At 41.1% G+C, this 21,683-nt stretch overlaps 1 protein-coding gene across 2 annotated transcripts in view; it reads right to left on the bottom strand.

Moving 5' to 3' along the window:
• ppm1bb (protein phosphatase, Mg2+/Mn2+ dependent, 1Bb) overlaps positions 1–21,683 on the bottom strand; it is a 35,178-nt gene that overhangs the window by 11,968 nt on the left and 1,527 nt on the right. For both annotated transcript variants that reach the window (XM_038736360.1, XM_038736359.1), the window contains exon 2: positions 8,442–9,284. In XM_038736360.1, the coding sequence (XP_038592288.1) occupies positions 8,442–9,272 (831 nt within the window). In that variant the 5' untranslated portion in view covers positions 9,273–9,284. The remainder of the gene's footprint in view (positions 1–8,441; positions 9,285–21,683) is intronic.

Here is a 21,683-nt window from a genome sequence, read left to right as displayed (position 1 = left end):
AGAGTGGAGGAGCTGAGGATCGAACCATCGACCTTCTAAGTAGTGGACCCAGGAGTGAATGGTGACTGTAACCTTTCACAGTGAAGACAAAAGCCAGACATTAGGAGTTTTTGTGTCCAGTGTAAAAGGGGCTTTATAGACAAGATAGAGCGATGGCCTTAAACCAATGGATAGTCACCTTGTCATTGCCTTGTGGTCAGAGTGACGTTCTGTAATTGAACAGTGTCACTTACATTACAAAAGGCAGAGGCAGCAGAAGAGATTTATGACAGCGTGTGGCTGTTACTTGGGATAACACATATAGTAAGGTAAAAATAACTAGGCTGACGGTACCCACGCATAAATAAGGGGCATAGAGCCACTGCAGGATGGCGTGGATGTTGAGATGACCTAAAGTTACATGAAGATGACTCATGTGGTGACAAAAACAAACAACAGTGCTCTGATTCTAGCAAGGTTATGTTGCTACTCTGAATCTTTTGTTTATTTCAATTGCCCATATTGCTAATGATAAAAAATAATAAATCCATTTATTCTGGGGTTTCTGAAGGGGAGCGTGACAGAAAAACGTTGAGAACCACTGAGCTAAGGCAAAAAGTGATTCTTGTTTTTCTTGGAGATGGCCAATGGGCAGAGTTGAAAGCAATAATCAGTGTTTCCTCTATATGCATTCAGCAACGGAATCACGACCGCCAATACTAAAATTTCCCATGATCATTAAACTAATACAAATCTTTTTACTCGCACACTGTTCGAGCACGGCAGCACTCAAGGCTCGGCTCGCTTCCTCTCCTCGTTCTATGCAGAACATACGTGACAGATGGTGTTATAAGAGCAGCATGCGTAGTGTTTGATAGTCTGAGCGGCAGAAAGTGACGGTGAACGCGAGCGGAGGAAAATATTCTGGCAGTAAATGTTGTTTCCCACCTGCTGGAAAAGTGAAGTCGGTTAGCACTAAGTTAGCTAACATCTCCCCTCCCCTTCAGACTGCACAGCTGAGCAGGAAAGCTTCTACAGCAGCTACATAGCTGCTATGTAACTTAACATTAGCTCAATATACAGAAAGTAACTGGAAGCTGTACTACTGCCTACTTGTCCAATGTTGAGAACATCAGGTATAAACTTAGACTAAACTGACGTAGCCTGCAGCTCTGTCCTGTACAGACTGATTAAATTATTTTTGAGTTTTCAGTCTGAAAACATGGCTTTGGAAAAGAAAGGATGGAGGTGACTGGAGGAGCTGAGGTTAGTAAACTACTTAGTGATGCAAACTAGTCCTTTTAAGCTAATGAGGAGATGTTTCTTTTTGGATTTTAATGTGCAAATAAAATGCACCTCAGAAGGGAGGAGGTTTCTCATGTTTCCTATTTTTTAGATTATTGTCTACAGATAAATGTCAGAAGCTGTAAAATGAAGACACAAAAGGCTAACATGAACAGTCCTATCTATAATGATTCTGAGGTCATATTAACAGGGTTTTCCTGCTGTTAAGGCTTAGGGGTGACGCGCTAAACATGCTGTGCCATCACTGTAAAAATCACTGTGGAGCAACAGAACCAACCAAATTACTTTCTCCAGATCTAAAGGTTGTAGTTCCTCCAGTAGGCTGATCTTTGGGTGTTGTTTATTTATTACACCCCCAACCCCCCTGACCAACACCAAAACATTCATCTAAAGCTCACATTAAACTGGGAAAACACTACAGTTTTAAGCTATTCTAAGGTGCATCGCATGCTCATGGACACAAGAGCAATGTTGCTAAGACATGTTGCGTCGGGGTTTATATTCAGACAAAAAATTTGCTTCACCTCCGCTGCTACAACTCCATCCTAGGGGAAACACTGAATAATGCATAGTTAATCATCTGATTTATCTGATCTCTCAATGTTTTATTGTTCAAGAATTTTCCCCGAGGATCAATAAAGTATTTCTGATTTATTTAATGTCCAAAATTAACTTTTTCACTCACTGGCCAAGAGGACTGGTAGCTGAAAAACAATCCACTGGCCAAATATTTTACTGGCCAAAGTAATTGTGTCATATACATATGTTTCAGTACATTTCATTGAGATAATAAGGTAGTTTGTTGAACACAAACTTAAAGAAGAGGCCAGAGCAAAATCTGAAGCAATCTGAAGGATATTGATCAGTTTATCAATTCAAACCTGAATGCAACCCAAGAAGTATTGATCTCAAATTTCTACTTCAGAATTTGCTATTAAATGTACTTATGGATCAAACATAAAGGTAATGGGTAAAACACACTTTCACTCTGGGGATCAGGTTTTGTTACCCCCCTTGAGGATTTTTTTTTTTTTAAATAATAAATAAATATTTTATATTCTATATTTTACCAAGTAGTTCTGGTGCCTAAACCTAACCATACTGCAACCATCACCTGAAAGGTTTCACAGCAAGCTTTATTTTGAAAAAGTCTAACCGGTGTTTACATATTTATTATTGCTAACTCGAGCACAACCGATTCATCGTTTTGCAGATATTATCGGCAGATATAACTACTATAGATCATATAGAGCTACTTGCACATATATCTGCATTGGTGTTTATAACAGCTGATATATGACTATTAAAAAAGAGAAACAGAGTCTCGGATCCTCCCCTCATGACATGAGTGTTGCTAGGGCTGCACGATTAATCACAATCGCAATGTTGTCGTGACTATATAACTGCAAAAAGTATGTGATTTAATAAAACCGTAAAAGTGAGTATGATACTCTCGTCACCAGAGCACCGATCTGTGACAGAGATAGAGAGACGTCGGCAGCAGCTGAAGCAGTAAGACAGAAGAAAACTGGGAAAAGATAAGGAAGGTTTGGGCTTGGTTCGCTGCCTATTGAACATTAGCTGTATCGGTGCATTTTGTTGTTAAACATGTTCAAGTTTTCATAAAGCCGACGTGCTTGTCAGTCACTTTTTGTCAACCGACCAATCACACCCTGGATGGGTGGGACATTATAAATCATTAAATGTTGAACAATATGATAATTGACAAATTAGTACTTAGCATTAACTAATTAGAGACCAATGTAGAGCCTTTTTCCTGCACAAGGATTAAATAAATAAATAAATAAAACACAGAAATTAAACCGCTGTAACTGGATATAATACTCGACCAGTGGTTAAAAAAAAGTATACTATTATAATGAATGTAGCATATATTATTGTTATTCTAGCAGTAAACTATTAACTAAACATTATACTCTTTATTTAATACACTCATGCAGAGTTTCTCCTCCAGGTTGTGGATAGAGACTCTGCATTAGACAGATGTACATTAGTGCTGCAACTAACGACTATTTTGATAGTCGATTAATCTATTGATTATAGAAACGAATAATCGACTATTCGGATTATGAATTGCGAAATTACACAATGCGTCTTATTTAGCTATCAGCTTTTAAATTAAACTTGAGGTTGTTTTAGGCATGTGATAATTAACAGTCATAACAATAAAATAAATACTGCTTTCATCTTTTAATGAACGTTTCTGCTGCAGCAACAGAAGGTTCCTCTGAAATCAAGTCCTGATCTCAGCAGCTGATCTGCTGTTTAGTGACTGAGCAGTTTACATGCCAGTACTGCAACACACTGGGACAAACTGACACCATATACAAAGAAAGGAATAACGTCATGCATTACATTTGCTGAATTTACGTGTCACAACGTTTATATATTTTCCCCTAACTCAACAACTCACAAAACTCTGATTTTTTTAAGGGAGTTTTGGGAGGATTAGCCGCCGCATTATTATCTTGCGCACTCGGCAGCAACAAGTTCTCCAGCTAGGAACGTCGCCATGAGCGATGCATTGTTTATGACTGTAAAGTCAGGGCACATCTGGAATGTGAACACGGCCGTTGTGTATCATAAATGTGCTACTCTCAGCGCCATTAAAAGTCAATCAAATTGCCCAAAGCAAACTGTATAGAAAACGTTACAGCTCACAGCGGGAAGTAACACAGCTTTAATGGGAAGCTAGCTCGCTAACTAGCTTACTGAGACGAGTCTTCATCATCCACAGAGCAACTACGTTACACACCTCCTCTTCAGATGCCCCGGTGTTTCCAGGAAAGCTCAGCTTTGCAGATGCTGCAGTTAACAACCTTTTTGGCTGAGTGAAGAGTGAAGTGCTGCCACACTCTGGAGGTTTTAGGTGGTGAAGGTGTTACTTCAGCGCTGATGTTGTTTTAGTAACTTTACTGTTCACATCACTTTGGTCCGTTAAGCCGACGGTGTCGTTACAGCCCGATGACGTCATGAACAAATCGATTATTAAATTCGTTGCCAACAAATTTAATAATTGATTTAGTTGTTGCACCCCTAAATGTACACTGAGCCGGTGTCAGTGTGCCAATATTTGCTGCTTCTAGCCACCTCCGCCGTACAGCAACATGCTCCCCTTGTTCTGTTTTACTAGTTACAATATTGTTATCAATCATTGTCGAGCCGTTTTCAGGCAGTTCAGAGCAGTGTTTTCTGTTGGAGATGGGAGCTCCCATCTGGAGCTGGACTTTGGGCTTTTTCACTTTGCAAACCTAGTACATGCACAAAAAAGATATATAACTCAATAAAGGAGAGGGAAAAAACCAAAAACCATAATACCACCTCTTTAAGCAAGTACACTCAAGTAGAACCATTTGTTCCATTATAATTGAATCGCAATGTTGTCCACAATAATCGCAATATGACTTTTCTCCAAATCATGCAACCCTAAGGGTTGCATAGTTTGTCCACCAGAGGGTGCGCTGCAGCTCCTCTATTAACACTGCAGTCTACCGGCGCTACAATGAGTAGCTCCTGGTAACTCAGTGTTCCCGGTGAGTTGGTCTTTTTTCACGTCAATTACATGACTTAAATAATAACAACAACAGCCCTCATCACTTTTCCTCTTCGGAGATCAGACCCTCCTGTTTTTCACTGCCCTCTCCAGGCTCAGCAGTGTGTTTAATGTTACGGTAACCTAGTGTTGGAGGCTACGCTGCTAACACAGACATTTCTGAAACAGTTTGGCAGTTCTAGCAACCGGTCCTCTCGTTTCTCTCTAATTTATTACTTCTAAATATTTTATGATTTACCTACTTCTAAGCTGCTTATATCGTTAATACAAATATTAATGGTTAAACATATGATCAATGTGTCATGTGAAGTCCACCCCTCTATGTCTGCTAACTTGTCTCATCCTGCACGCTGTTGTTGTTTTCGTTTCAAAATAAAAGTGCATAAGCTGTCTGTCGTAACTAGATCAAATGAATGACGTGTATTTGACACCTGTCAACACCCAAACAACCAGCATCCAACATCACCACCATGGGCAAGACCAAAGAGCTTTCTACGGACATCAGGGACAAGATTGTTGATCTGCACAAGACTGGGATGGGCTACAAGAGAATCGGAAAGCAACTTGGAGAGAAAAGATCAACTGTCGGTGCAGTTATCAGGAAATGGAAGAAGCACCACACCACCGCCAACCTCCCTCGGTCTGGGCCTCCACACAAGATCTCGCCTCATGGGGTGTCCCTGATCGTGCGAACGGTGAGGAATCATCCCAAAACCACAAGGGGGGAACTGATGAATCAACTGAAGGCAGCTGGGACCACAGTTACAAAAGAAACGGTTGGTAACACACTACGCCGTCATGGATTGAAATCCTGCAGCGCACGCAAGGTCCCCCTGCTCAAGAAGAAACATGTACAGGCCCGCATGAAGTTCGCCATTCACCACCTGGACGACTCAGAAGAGGCCTGGAAGAAGGTGATGTGGTCAGATGAGACCAAAATAGAACTTTTTGGCCTCAACTCAACTCGTCGTGTTTGGAGGGCAAAGAACACCGAGTACAACCCAAAGAACACCATCCCCACCGTCAAGCATGGTGGTGGCAACATCATGCTTTGGGGGTGCTTTTCAGCCAAGGGGACGGGACAACTCCATCGTATTGAGGGGAGGATGGACGGGGCCATGTATCGTGGAATTCTGGACCAACATCTCCTTCCCTCAGTGAGAGAGCTGAAGATGGGTCGAGGATGGGTGTTTCAGCACGACAATGACCCTAAGCACACCGCCAAAGCAACAAAAGAGTGGCTGAAGAAGAAGCACATCAAGGTTCTGGAGTGGCCTAGCCAGTCTCCAGACCTGAATCCAATTGAAAATCTTTGGAGGGAGCTTAAAATTCGAGTTGCCAGGCGACAACCTCGGAACCTGAATGATTTGGAGGCTGTCTGCAGGGAGGAGTGGGCCAACATCCCTGCCGAAATGTGCACAAACCTTGTCACCATCTATAAAAACCGTTTGACATCTGTGCTGGCCAATAATGGCTTTTCTACAAAATATTAACATGCTGTTTGTCCAGGGGGTCAAATACTTGTTTTTCCTCATCAGATGGTTATCAATTTAATAAATTCATATGATGTGATTTTCTGGAATTTTCTTTGGGATTCTGTCTTTCACTGTTAGAATGTACATATGATTAAAATTATAGATCGTTGCATTCTTTGTAAGTGGGCAAACCTGCAAAATCAGCAAGGGGTCAAATACTTATTTCCCCCACTGTATGGAATTGGTAGTAGTACTATATTGGTGTTTTTTATAGTTTCTGTTTCGCTGGCCCCCACAATACACACACTATTTAATTTAATGTTCATTAGTAGAAGTACTCTATAATTTATAATTTCTGTAGTTTTATACATTTGACTCTTATTTATCAAAACTTTAATATATTTTGTTAGGGCTAACCCTTTTGTTCAAAGTACTATTTCGAACAATAACAAAGTTTATTTTTAAACTCCATTGTGTCGTGGTATCTTGGTGAGGTCTCAACATAACAAATGTTAGGGATAATCTTTGTTTATGTTATTTGTTTCTTAAAATAAGGGGGAAAAACAATATCAGCCAATATATCGGCTATCGGATTTTAAAATCCTCAAATTTCAAAATCGGTCTCGGACTTAAAAATCCCATATCGGTCAGGCTCTATTGCTAAATGAATGAAAACATGACACCACCACACCTAGGCAAGACATTACACTGCCACGGTGGACCAGCATGTGGATTACACACTTTGGCGTGATACCGGGTTGCAGCAGCAGACCGACGGCAAGTGACAGTTTAGCGGAGTATCTGGTGTCCTGTACGGTAAACAGTACCACCAAACTAGGAGTTTTTGAGACACTGTTTAGACATGCGTAAAAACACATATGGTAGTGTGTGTGTGTATCAAACTCCAACACAGACAGCAGAGGACAGAAGCAGGGCGTCCGTAAATGACATCAAAACACGGTACAGACTCTCAGCATAGTTTTTTTTCCCCCACGTCTATTTTGGTACAAACATCTACCTGGCAATGTGGCGGGCAGCTTTCTAAGATTAGCTCGCCAAAAGGAAAATCTATCCACATTTGGCACGTGTTCATTTCGGACCCAGATCCAATAATCTTAAATAAAACATTCGTAAGAAAATAAAATTTTTACTTCAAGATTTACTTACAAATAATACATACAAATTAGTATAACCGGGATTTTGAAAAAAAAAAAAAAAAAACAGTATGATCTTGGGGTGTGTGATACTGACAAAATGATCTATTTCATGACGTAGATTGCGAGGCTGCTGGTGTCATTGTTTTATCTCCCGGCACTGTTTATTCACTCATTTTTTACTTTAGTCATGAATTCAGCTTGTTTACCTCTAGCACACGTACAGCATGCCTGACACAGTAAATGCACAGAAAACAAAGTGACGTCGCCTCCTCGATAATGTCTGCTCACACATGGTTAAAAACTATTAATAAGATATTATCATTGACGATACATATCGCACACCCCTAGCATGATTCCTTTCACAGTTATCTATCAAACATTCTAGTAGGGCTGTAGATAACGTTATTTTTCAAGTCGGTTATTTTCAATTAGTCGATTAATGTAACGACTACGGGGCAGAAATTACTTTTAACATGAAGGCAATGAAGAAATACGTAGAAAATACATTTTAACAGACTACGTATCCTTGTGCTGATAATGTGCCATGCTTGTCTGGAGACAGAAAGTAAACACGCACTGCCGTCAGTGCTGGGATACTTTCGCATCACGTGTTCATGCTGGACAGCAGTTGTACTGCAGTGAAGCTCACAGAGCGAGCACCGCGTTATTGAGTATCTGTAAATAAATACTCCCAAACTTTAGACTGTCGAAGGCACGGTCATGTAGCTGAAGCTTATCCGGGGAATCCCACTAACACCGGATACAGCGACGCTTCGATGCACATAATGCAAGTAGACATATTTACGTAAACGATTAGGTCGACGAATCGCCCCAGCCCTAGATTCTAGTCCTACTTGCAACACAGCAACTTACATTTTAAATTAAGGTAATGATCTGAACTGAAAAACAGTCTAGATCAAAAGTGTGCGTGTGGGGCAGGGGAAAGCTTACCTTATGCAGACAGGTGTCCACCACTGAGTTACAGACCTTCTCCAGGTCATCACACACGAGGAGTCGTGAGCGGACAAACTCACACAGCTCCTCGTTGGACATGACATCCCAGATTCCATCACATGCCAGCACCACAAACTCGTCTCCTTCAGGTGCCCGCTCCAACACACACACCTCAGGCTCAGGGCTCACCAGCTGCTCCGTGGGGCCCTTACCATCCACACATTTGTAGTCGTAGTCCCCCAGGGCCCGTGACACAGCCAGGGAGCCATTTACCCTCTGGATCATGACTGAGCCGCCAGCATTCTGGATGCGCTCCTTTTCACGGGGGTTGCAGGGCTTGTGGTCCTGGGTGGAGAAACCCACCTTGGTGTCTCGACTCAGCACGGCCCGCGAGTCGCCGCAGTTAATGAAGTAGAGGTGGGTCGGGCTTAGCAAAACGCACACGGCTGTTGATCCACTGCGGTCCAGGCCCTGCCGCAGGTCAGAGAAGCTGCGCATGTACTCGTCAATGTTCAGGAAGCCCGAGCGGATGCCGTCCTTCACACCCTCCACGGCGCCGGCTCCTGAACCGAAGTCGGTCCCTCCTGACAAGATGTGTTCCAGCAAGTGGCCAGAGCAGTAGTTGGCCACCCGGGAGCCTGCATGGCCATCGTAGACAGCAAAGAAGGACCAGTCGGCGAGTCCATGGGGGAGGCCCACCACAGCTGTGTGGGCGTCCTCCATCTCAACCCGCCAGCCCTGCATGGAGCTCAAGCCATAGCGCAGTCCATTACCATCACCGTGGGCACTATGCTTCTCCGTCTTCGGCTTGTCCAGGAATGCACCCATTGCTGCCTACAGCTGGAGGATCAATCATAGACAGAGAAGAAAGAAACACAGAAATGGAACCGTTAAACCAAGAACAAAGAAGATTTATCCCCACCCAAGTCATCCACTTTTATCCTAATGGCACAACTGTATCGTAAATATAATGTATACTAAGTTAGAATTCAAGCGAACTTAATAAATCGGCCAGCATTAGCCTGTTGCAGATGGCCGTATATGTTGGCTCCTACGTAACAAGAAATTGCAGTACAGAACAAGAATCACCATAACATATAGCACCTAAGAGCACTGACAAGTTTTCAATCTTAAAAAGTCCATCTTAATCTTGGTGACAAATCTTTAACAATGCAAGGATCTGAATCACCACCATAGGTGGGGTTATATTTAAAATATAGGTAATCTCATTCAGATTTATGTTTAGTTATTGTGGTTAATTATTGTGATATAGGAATTATGAACAGAGAAAGAAGGACGCTTTACCACAGTATCCAAAGAAGGTTTAAATCAAGGGCACAGTACGGTTGTTAACTCTATTTACTATGTTTGGATTTACATACGTTTAAATAATAAACAAAATCCAGAAAACTGATTGGCTACATTCACATTTATTTATTAGCTTTTGTTGCCCATCATAGCTCACACGCTGGTCCTTATTCAATTCAATGTGTAAACCATTACAAATGAGTGGATCAAAACTGACTCCTTTTGTCACATCTACAAAAAGATCATATAATGTTCTATAGTCTAGAATAATATCCTATAAATCTGTTTGTAAATCACTAGTTTTTGTGTTAGTAGTTCAGTAGGCTGCTTCACACTGTGATTACAGAGTGCTTTTAATTACTCAATGGATGGTGAGAGCCAGAGATCCTGACAAGACGACAAAGATAGCAGCGGAGGAACCACAGCAGTGACGATTACACTGCAGCTGTAAAGCTTCTTTGAGCACACAGAGCCTCTTTCACTCTGAACACAAGGTAACTAATACTATTAGTTGACTAATACTATTACTTAACTTGTTGGCAGAACATAGTGTGTGACACTACTGAATCAGCACGGTCTGAAATTCTCACCCGCCAAAAGACGAATGGCAATTTAAGTTTTTTGTAATGGCCCAGTTCCAGCACAAAAGCCGGGCTGTGACAGCCTCTACTTAAACTTTCTGACTACCACACACTCTCTCTGACCATGAACCAACCACAAGTAAAGGCTGCATATGGATGAGATGAAGCCAGGCAGGCAGGATGTATCTTTGGTCTGCAAGTGAGCGACTTACAATTGCTATACATGTCAGAGGTCGCATGCCTCTAGAGCAACTAGGGGTTAAGTGTCTTGCTCAGGGATCACAGTGGGGAATTGAACCCGGGTCTCTCACACCAAAGGCATGTGTCTTATCCATTGCGCCATCACCACCCCAAGTGCTTGGCAAGTGCTGCACACAAATAAATAATAGTACACAATATTGCTTACTAACAAATCCCAGCATTCTCTTGAGCTTTCTAAAATCATAGTGTTCCTTAACCCAGATGCAGTGCAACGGTACAAAAATGCTGTTATTTAAGCAATTATTTAGGTGGTGTTTGATGCAGATACAGCTGGGCTCCCATTCATTGTTTTGCGTTGGCGTTGGGGGGTGTTCACAATGCTGCTGCAACAAAACCGAGCAACCACAACAAAATGTTAAAAAACAAATTCCAAGACAACAAGATGTACCAGGACATTTCACTTCTCATTTTTCATGTGTTTTCCATGACCACTGGTCAACGGTTTTCCAGGACGAGTGTGTAGAAATATAGCATTCACATAACAAAGTAATCTAAGAGGAATGTGCACTTGCACCCATTTCACTTGCCAAATGATGTTCTGGTCCGACAAAACTTGAGCCAGGTTCAACTTTTTTTGCTGGACCACCCTGAATAGTTTGCCGGAGCTCTCGTTGTGTCAATAGGCTGGTCTTATTCTAATGAATGTTAGGGCTATTGCTGGCCTGAACTCTTCCTAGGTCCGTTATGGGCAATAGAAGTTTGTGGTAGCATGCTACAAGCTAACAGAGCTAATGGTTGGGGCAAGTGAAATGAAAATGTAATGAATTGCCCCTGTACAGAAGAATGTATTAACATTTTGGAGTATCAAATGCAACTTGAAATTGCTAACATCAACATGAGGCAGAGGCTTATGCAGGACCTAGAAAGTGTAAATGTTTGTTCAATGTATAGAGTATGTGTCAAATCGGTGATCATCATTGGCCCTGAAAAGACTTATTGGAGCTGTAGTTCAAAACAGGAAATAAGAACTCAGAATATTCTACCTGATTCTATGAAATGAAAAGACAATTGCCATACTATACTGCCAGCGCTGCAAAACGTCACCATGATGTCACATCATTGTGACATGCGTGAGCAAGGTGGAGGCAAGCGCTGAGCCAGGTGTTTTGTATGCTGCCGAGAATTACATGCACTTCCAAATACTGCCTTTCAACGCTATAATATTCTTTGTGGGGTTCATAAATGGTGATAAATGATTTGAAGTATATATTTCATAACGTTTAGAGTTGTTAATATTTAATTACAGTTGGTAGAAGCAGCATTCCTTGAGAATTAGCAAAAATATGTGGTGATAACTGCTGTGGTCATTGATCAAATGCGAAGTGTCTGAAATGGCCCTAAACAGGTGGATGCACAATTCGGCAGGACAGATGCTGTAGGCTACCTGCCAAGATTTGCATCCACCTTTTTTCTCAGCATAAAAGATAGGTTACCACATATGAGGTGCAAGTAATTCTCGGCAGGCATGCAGAATTTGGCACACCACCAACGTAAGTTGTTTTTCTCTGGCTGCACAAAGTTGGAACCACCTTTGGCCTGATCATTGTTCTAAGCTCACAGTAAGATCACGCAGTCTACCAGAGGTAGATTATGCCTAACTTGACGGCGCTGTTTTTATGCCCCGCCCCTGCAGTCGCCTGTAGCTCACATTAGACAATCATGTCAGCGAAAGTCAGCCACAGTCCTCATGAACGCACCTATTGACTACCAGTTATGTAGAGCTTGCTAACTTCGACAGCTGTATTCTAACGTTAACATAGCTCTCCTTATTAGCTGGGCTCCTTACATGCTTGCCAATAACTTTTTTGAAGGTTGGTCTCCGACACTGACAGCGGAGGGAGCAACCGAGTGAGAAGAGATGCGGAGCAAATATGGCTGTGCAACGCCGTAATAAAAACGATTTTAAAATGGGCTGCCAAATTTACTTGGGTGGCTGTTAATATCTGTGGGCGACTCGCCCAAGTAAAGTCTGTGTGTGGGTAACACTGGATGTACCTGAAGACACTAGAAGCACCTCCTGGTCCTTCCCTAGAGCCTGACAAATTCAGAAATAAATACAGAAATAAAGAAATGCTCAAGAAATAAATAAGCATCCGTATATCTATTTTAATTAGCTTCTTTACTTATTCACCTTCGTAATAATTACCTTATTTATTTATTGTCCGTTATAATCTTCAACTTTATTTATTAATTACTTATTTTTTAGATGTATTTATTTATGTGTTTTAATATTTGTCTGTTTTATTCTTCCCTTGCATTTTCTACCCTATATATTTCCCCAATGGTATTACTTTACATTTCTCTATGCAAATGAGGAGGGGCTGTGTCTCAAGGGGTCAAGTTCTCTCCTATTGGTAGACCTGTCAGACGGGAGAGCTCTAGGCCTACTCTACCTGCACACGGCAACAAGCTTTCTCCCCACACAGTCAGATGGCTTCCTTCAGTGCGCTGAGGTGTTTAGCAACTCTATTTGAAGACAATAGTACCAGCAATGTCTTCCTTCCCTTTTTGTGGACAGGACACAACATTTAATGGTCCTGATAATATATGTGCATATTCATACGTATCCAGGACTGTTTTGGGTTGGACAGGAGAACCCTCAGGAGAATCTTAAGTATATAGACAATAAATGGGTAAAAATATTGAGAATCACAAGAAACTGTTAAGCAGGAATTCAACATTAAGTCCCTTTGGAGCTAATGTTTGCCACATTGGTAGGGTGACCTATTCATTGCCACAGAACCGCAGTGAAGCAATATCATGGTGAGCATCATTGAAGTGTACAGCTATGGGATAAACCCGATCATTTCTGTGTATGGTACTTTTGTGCTCACTGATCCTTTGAGTTTTCAAGTGGTTTTCCCAACACAAGCAAGACCACGGGGACAGCGTATCATGTAGATCACGTGTGTGGATGCGCAAATGATGACACTGTGTGACACTGGTCACAGCCTTAAAATGCTCAACTGCCTTACACCATCTCTCTGGCATTTCTGACCTGCCATACAAATCAATTCTGACCTATATGTCAGCAACTCCTGCAGTAATGGAGCTACTCACAGTATGTATTGCTTAGTTAGAATAGCACTCATGAGATTTTGAAATCAATAACAAGCGCTACAAAAAAAGAAAGCTGCCTTGAGTACGTCTTTTTTTCCCCTCAACATATTGATTTCTCACTCACTGCATTGCCTCCCATATGAGCACACTCGCAGCATGACAGGCATGTGCCCAAAAAAGGCTGGTACATGTAAGGAGTGACTACAGCTGGTTTCAGAGGAACGTGTGTGTGTGTGTGTGTGTGTGTGTGTGTGTGTGTGTGTGTGTGTGTGTGTGTGTGTGTGTGTGTGGTGTGTGTGTGTGTGTGTGTGTGTGTGTGTGTGTGTGTGTGTGTTAGTCCATGTGCGAGAAAAAGACGTTCTATAAATACGCCAGGCCAGTTTAAATTGCATGTTCAGGGTGGGGCAGTGGGCCATTCATACTTCTACTGCTTTTCTGCACACGATTGTATCAACAAAAAATCCCTCTATCAAGATCTCACCATCAGCTACTGCCACTTTGAAGTCGCCTATATGTTCATGTATGGTAAGAAAGCGTGTTCACATATGTGTGCAAGAGAAAAGAGAGACCTGTTGTGTTCACCAGCAGTGATTCTCTCTAAAAATAAAACAAACACACTGCCGCTGCCTAGCAACCACCCACCCTGCAGGGCAAACATCCAGGCTAAGCTTCATTCAGCGACATCACCCTCTCTATGTCTCTCTCCCACTCGCACTAAAAGACACAGACACGCACGCACATGTACAGCCACACCAGACCCATCACTCACATACATAATGCATTCCCTAGCCTCTTAGCCTAACCTTAACCATCACAACTACATGCCTAACCTTAACTCCAAAACCAAGTCTACCCTTAAAAAGCCCTTTAAACTTGTGGGGTCCAGCATTTTGGTCCCCACAAAGCTGTAAATATAGTAAAACAAGCCCACGTGTGAACGCGCACGCAAACACGCGTGCACACACACACACACACACACACACACACATCCACCCTGGTAGAGAGAGGAAAGAGGAGTTGCATCATCCATCCATTAAAGCAGTCGCAGCAGCCAGACACTGAAAGGAGACATGCAGACTGCAAGAACACATGCAGATACAATGAGATTTTGCTGCCTGACAATAGGGCTGTCACAACAGACAGCTGGCAACAACAAAAACCACATGCACGCATGCGCACACACGCACGGACGGACAGAAAAGCTTAAGAAATATCTCCATTGAGACATCAGACTGAAACCAGGAACTCTCAACCACTTAACCCGCTCAAAACTGCTGTCATCCGTGCTGTAACCACAGGTTGAAACCAACACCCCCTCACGTTAAGACGAACGTCTGCCAAAACACACTGGCTACGAAGAGGGAAGTGGAAGGTCGGGGATTACATAATTCTGCAGAGAGCCTGAGTGCTGCTCTGAGAGCATGCACACTTGCACAAAACAGGTAATGATTAAAACAGCACAGCTTCCAGCACTATCCAGGCGTACATCAACGCATACTAGAGCCCGACTGATAAATCAGTGTGCCGATATTATTGGTCGATATGAGCTTCTTGCAGATATATCGTATCTGTGCTTATAAACAGCAGCCAAGTTATTATTCAATTACAATAAACATAGACACGGAAGATGGTCCGTGTTATGAGTGTTGTCGTTGTAGAGTTTGTCCACCAGAGGGCTCTCTGCAACTCCCCTTTTGGCAACACGCAATCAGTTGACAGAATCAACTGTACTTTTGTTCAAAGTACTATTGTACTATACAATAAATAAAAGTTTATTTTTAAACCACATTCTGTCACGTTCTCTTGGTGAGGTCTCATAACTACACATAACAAATGTTAGGATTCTTTGTTTATGAGTTTCTGAAAAGAAGAAAAATATTATCGGATGGTATATCGGATTTTAAAATCCTCAAATATCGATATTTGTCTTTAAAATGCTATTTTGGTTGGACTCTAATACATACAGTATGTTGCAATACACTGGGACTCACCCTGTAGGTTCATGCCTATCTAGATGTTATGTGGGGATCCAACAGTTTGGGATAATGTAATTTCAGAAACTTCCAAGTCTTTTCCCAGGAGCTTCCAGACCTTGAAGTTGACACCCACGTCTCAAATTTTGTCAAGTATTGCAAATCAAGGGAGCAAGCAGGATATGAATGATCCCACTCACAAGACATGCAAAATATTTGATAAAATGGAGGGTAAAAAATTTGGACAGTGATAAAGTTAATTTAAGTATCATTATATGTACAGTAACATTACACTTTGCTGTGGCTTTTTTATTAGTCCAGTTCATGTGACGGACAACCACCTGAAGGAAAATTCCTAATAAATGATGACATCATGATAATGTGGCATTTCCACATATTTACGAGGTCAGGAGGACTACCTGAAAAAAAACCCATTAAACTAACCAACACAGAGTGGATTGTGGGATAGTGCACGAGGACTGCAGAGGATACACCGGGTCACATTTCACAGCCGCATTTGGAGAAGCTTCTGTAAAGGGACAAGCCTCATTGAACTGTTATGACGTATTGAGTCTTGAAATACGGACTTTGAAGCAGGCAACCCTGAAATGGGACACAGCACATGTGGTGTAATTGGTTCCCTTCTAAAGCCACGCCTTCTTATCAGAACTTTTCACACACCTGAAATGCATTAGGGTCTTTATTTATTTCCTGCTGAAACCGTTTGAAACTTTGCTATATTCCAACTCTCACCTTGCTTGTTTCTTTAATTACAAACAGAACAGCACTTCAACACTTTATTCACCCTCCATTTCTTTATTTACCCTTTGCACCCTAAGTGCTTGCATACAACTCCTGAATCACACCAGTCAATGGAAATTGCTTTTTTTCCCCTCTGACAGTCAGTAAGATTTTCACTTCATGACTGCAAGATGACAGCAAACACTAAAACATGAAGCTCAAGCATAAAAAGCGACACTTGACAGGTGTGAGGGTGACTAGGGCAACTGTGACACGGGTAAATTTCTGCAATCTCCACTGGCGCAAGCATCAAGGTGCACAATGTGGAGACCAACAACAACAACAACAACTTGGTGACTCTCAAAGTCTGAGGTGGGACCACATGAAGGGCTGCTCACTAATTATTATTTTCATTATCGATTAATCTGATTTTTTTTATTAATAGATTATTCTTTGAAATTATATAAAATCCTAATCACAAGGTCTGAAAGTGTAAGTTGACGTCTCCAACTATTAAATTTAAAATTATATAACAACACAGAAAAGCTGCAAAAGTTCATATTTGAGAAGCTGGAACCAGAAAATATTTGCCATTTTTGCTTGACGAAACAACTGTAGCGATTAACTGATTTAAATGGTTGCAGATTAATTTCCCATCACTTTACTAAAACTGCCTTTCCCTGCCATTTGATGTTTTAATATAGTTTTATATCGCTACAAGGCATTTTAAAATGCTGTTGCAAAAGGCAGTCTGCGTTTCTAAACGCGGCTCTATGCGTCTCTACATGTGTGACTGAATGCGGTCCAATACAGCAAAGTCAGAGCTAGCTTGCATTTCTTTACTCCGTTGAAATGGGAGGAAATACAATTTAATTTTTTTCCATTTTATCAAATACAAAAGTTTACACATCAGCATTACATGATATTAGTTAATTACAATATGTACATGTAAGAACATGACTGCCACATATACTGATAAAGCAAATAATTTAAATTGAGATGTAAAATAAACAAAATACATTATAAATGATAGGCTGTCCTATAAAGTTGTGAGCGGATTACTTAAAATACAATTATTTTTAAATTAATTTAAAAGCATCAAACACAGGAGGAGATCTACATAAATAACATTTTGCCAACAAAATGTTCTGTACATCAGTATTTGTGGTCATGTTCTCAGCCTCAAACAGAGCTTAAGCATGTCATGTGATATGCTTCAGTAACTACAAATATTACTGGGACACTACAGAAAATTGCAGATGAACATTTAATATGCAGGAATTCACATCAGCTACACTGCAAGAGGACATTCTGTTTGTTAACTGTGTAGATTAACACATTGGCTTTTATGCTGTATTTTATTTAATGTTTTTATAAAATATGACATTGTCTTCTCATTTTCTTCAATTATAATTATTAGAACTCAATCAGAACTTAAAATACGTTGCTTGTAAAAAGTGTTTGCTTGGACAGTACACATGCACGTGATCAGGGTGATACGACTTCCGCGTCATTTTGAGCCACGAAAAAATCTGATGATGGCTATGCTGTGAATAGATCTGACAATCAATATCAACAACAGTTTTTTTATTTTTTATTACAGCTATATATTAAGTCTGCAACTAGAAATTGTTTCATTATCTACCGGTCTACCAATTATCTTCTTGATTAATCATTTGGTCTATAAAATGTCAGTAAATTGTGAAAAATGCATGCTCCATGGGGATGTCTCCAAATGTCTCATTCGCTCCAAAGATATTCAGACCATAACAGAAGAATAAGAAAAGGAGAACCTGTGAATTTTTGCTTAAAAAAATACTTTAAAATAGTTGTCAATTAATTTTCCATCAATCGACTATCAATAATTGTTGCAGCTCTACTATATGTGTCATCTACTGTGTCTATAATTTTGATATCTTCATCAAAAATATATTAAATGTGTAGAAATAACATGACCCCAGTATGATGCTACTACATTTTAGTGCACCAACATTAACAACAAAAGTAGGCCTGTTACCCTTGTGTAACAGCTTATATTCCAAGAATACTTCATCCATTAAAGAGGTGGTATTATGCTTTTTTGGCTTTCCCCCTCTCCTTTATTGAGTTATATATCTTTTTTTGTGCATGTAACAGGTTTGCAGTGAAAAAGCCCAAAGTCCAGCCCAAAGGGAGTTCCCATCTCCCACAAAAAACTCTGCTCTGAACTGCTTGAAAACAGCTCGTTTGTAGTCCACTTCCTTTACTTGTGACATCACAATGAAAATGCGTCATAAAGTTTGCCAAGCGGCTAGCGGGGTCAGGCACGCCCTCAAACCAAGCTAGTCTGAGCGGAGGCCCTTTGGCTCGACTCGCCTTTGTTTGGGTTTCCATTGTAGAAATGTTGCACCTGTACCTGCTTCCAGGTACTTTTTTTCATGTCACCTCACCTCCATCGAGGTTCCAAGCGAGCTGAGGGATACTAAAATGTAACGTGAAAACATGACAGACTGCTGATTGGTCAGAGAGAATTTACAATATTCACTGCATCATCATTGCGTGCACCAGACAGAGGCCAGCAACAGAAAGTTTTACAGTTTTCGTATGGAATTTCATCACTAAATCCACTTCTGAGAAGTTTTGAGAAATCTGCTGTATAGATTTCGAATATTGACAGTTTTACGAGAAGTGATGGCGGAACAAAAATGCTTGAATATTTTCGGAGTTGAGGAGCTCCGCAAGTGGCTGCGGGGGAAGCCTGTGCCAACCCGCGGGAGGAGCGTGTGAGGCCGGCCAGCCGCCCGCTCACAGAGCCCTCTGCCCCCACCGTCACACAGACCGCTGCAGCAACAACGGCAGAGGAAAACACAGCTGGAAGGTTTTCATACCGCTTATCTGTCTTTACATTCTGAGTAATGTTGAAACGCTTTAACCGTAGATATATTTTAAGACCTGGTGTGTGTCGCATTGAACATTACATTGCGGCAATTGTGTGTGGCGTCGCTATGACGACAAGCTACGTACTATCTCTGGGTACTATCTGCAATGGAAAACGGAGCAGGGCAGAGTAGAGTAGAGTCTATCGATTTGGTAGCATTTTTCGGCAAGATCGTCAGAACACCGGCAACAGTTCAATGTTTAGTCCTGATGGTAAGATGTGGAACAATAATGTTGTGGACTTGTGAGTAACTTAAACCATCTGCTAGATTACGGTCGCAGTCTGAAGCAGCTTTGATTTGGATCACACTACCTTGTTTCTTATGACCCGCCCTTCTCTGCTTCTGATTGGTTAGTAGTCCTTACCTGGGAACTGCGCATGGGCAACTCCCAACAAAGATTTTGTACAAGTAAGATGCATCACTCTGTAGCTCAAGAGCAGAGCGTACAACACATAGGGTGAAAAGAGGAGCTGCAGCAATGTGCAGTATGAGAAAAATATGGTGTTTTTTGAAAATTAAACCATGTAAACCTGTTCTGGTACAACACCTAATTAAAGATTTTGAACATGAAAATGAGCATAATACCAGCTCTTTAAATCAGCACAAAAAAACAACAACATATCTACGGCTCCATCAGAGCACAGCCATAGCCTGTAAGATATCTAAAATACGCTTGTTGAGTGTCTTAGTCTCCTGCTGACACTGTGTTTCATCTGCTCCTCAGTCTTTACACAATGACTGCTGACTCAGACAAGATTATCAGCCATTGAACTCCTCCCGTATGTAGCTGGCAGGGCATAAGCCCAACACCTAGTAATGTCATATACTGGTCACCTGTACACCTTTTCGCTATCTGTTATACTGGAGAAGATGAGCAGGGTGGCTGCCAGGCTAAATTTTAACTCTATACAACATTGGTGGATGAAATGTGAATTTACCATAAGCCTTAAAAGGTTCAGTGTGTAATATTTAGGAGGATCTATTGACAGATAAAATATAATCTACATAACTATGTTTTCAGTGGTGTACAATAATGAACAGTTATGTTTTTATTACCTTAGAATGAGTTATTTGTATCTACAGTACATACACAGTGGGTCCTCTTACATGGACGTTGTTATGTTGCGCCGCCATGTTTCTACAGTAGCCCAAATGGACACTGCTCTACAGAGCGGATTTCAACACTACGTTGAATACATTCAAATAAATAATAAGAACAGACTCTTCTAGACTTGATGTTAATGTTATCAACCGAATGAATCACATTCTAATAGTGAAACGAGTCATTTCGCAGGGGGTTGTGACGCCCCAAAAAATGTACCCACTGTGTCACAGCCACTGGATTGGCCCCTAGTAAAATTGACTTCAGAGCACGGAGCACTTCCTGTGGACTTGGAGGAAATGCAATGCTACCAAGCCAACCAATAACAGTTACATTTTTGGGGAGGTGCATGTCAAGCTATGGCATAGGCTACAGCCTAGGGTTACAGGACACAGAAGTATAAATCAGGCTTTAGCTTGGATGACGAATCTCTGTAATATTGTAGAGCAATTCAGAATGGCGTAATCATCTAAGATCATACAGAACTCGCAAATTGCAAGAGTAATGTTATGGAAATCTGTATTAAATAAAACTGTCATTAAACCAAAACTGTCTTATTATAGTAATAAAAAAAAGAGATATAAAAGCAGGTCTGCTAACGCACTTGTCTCTCTTCACATGGGAAGTCAAGAGCTTCACTTTCAACATAAAATCTTAGCAAACATCTGGAATCCAGAAACGCACATCAGAAGTTGAAGGAGTACTCTTTGCATTCCTGGCAGGGAGAGTAGATTTTTTTGACAGCCTAAGGGAGACTAGAGATGATTGATAGGTTTAATTAATGATCTGAGCTGCTGCAAAGAAGTACTTAACTGATCAGACACATCAAAAACAATTTTCTAAAATATCTGACGAGAACAGTGTTCCTCTCAAAACAAGAGGGGGAAAAACAAACAACAATAGCTCATATGATCCCAAATTCAAATAATACTTTTATAATTTTAATATCATTATTATTTATCACATTTTTTAGAAACAGTCTTTGAGTTGTGGTCAATCACGTGCTCATGTAGGCCTGTCCTGCAGAATATCTATAGCAATGTTAGGAGTTACCAACCAAGCCCATGTTTATGGTCAGGGTAAACCACGTACATTTTAAACACCCGCCCTTTACCTATGAACCTGCCCCTCCCTAATAAAGCCTGAAATAATTGCAATATATAGAAAATATTGCCAAGAAATAAACATAGCAGCTGATTTTGTTGTACCATCAATCAACTGAGGCATGAAGCGCAAACTGCACTGCCTGAACTGCCACAAAACAATTAATACATTTTAAACTGAAACAAGTGCAG

Source organism: Micropterus salmoides, unplaced genomic scaffold, assembly GCF_014851395.1.
Source record: "Micropterus salmoides isolate LMB-PRFRI ecotype aquatic unplaced genomic scaffold, ASM1485139v1 Ms_hic_scaffold_21, whole genome shotgun sequence".
NCBI classification, from domain to species: Eukaryota; Metazoa; Chordata; class Actinopteri; order Centrarchiformes; family Centrarchidae; genus Micropterus; species Micropterus salmoides.
The sequence above is the reverse complement of the archived record's forward strand: the minus strand, read 5'-3'. Positions and strand labels throughout refer to the sequence as shown.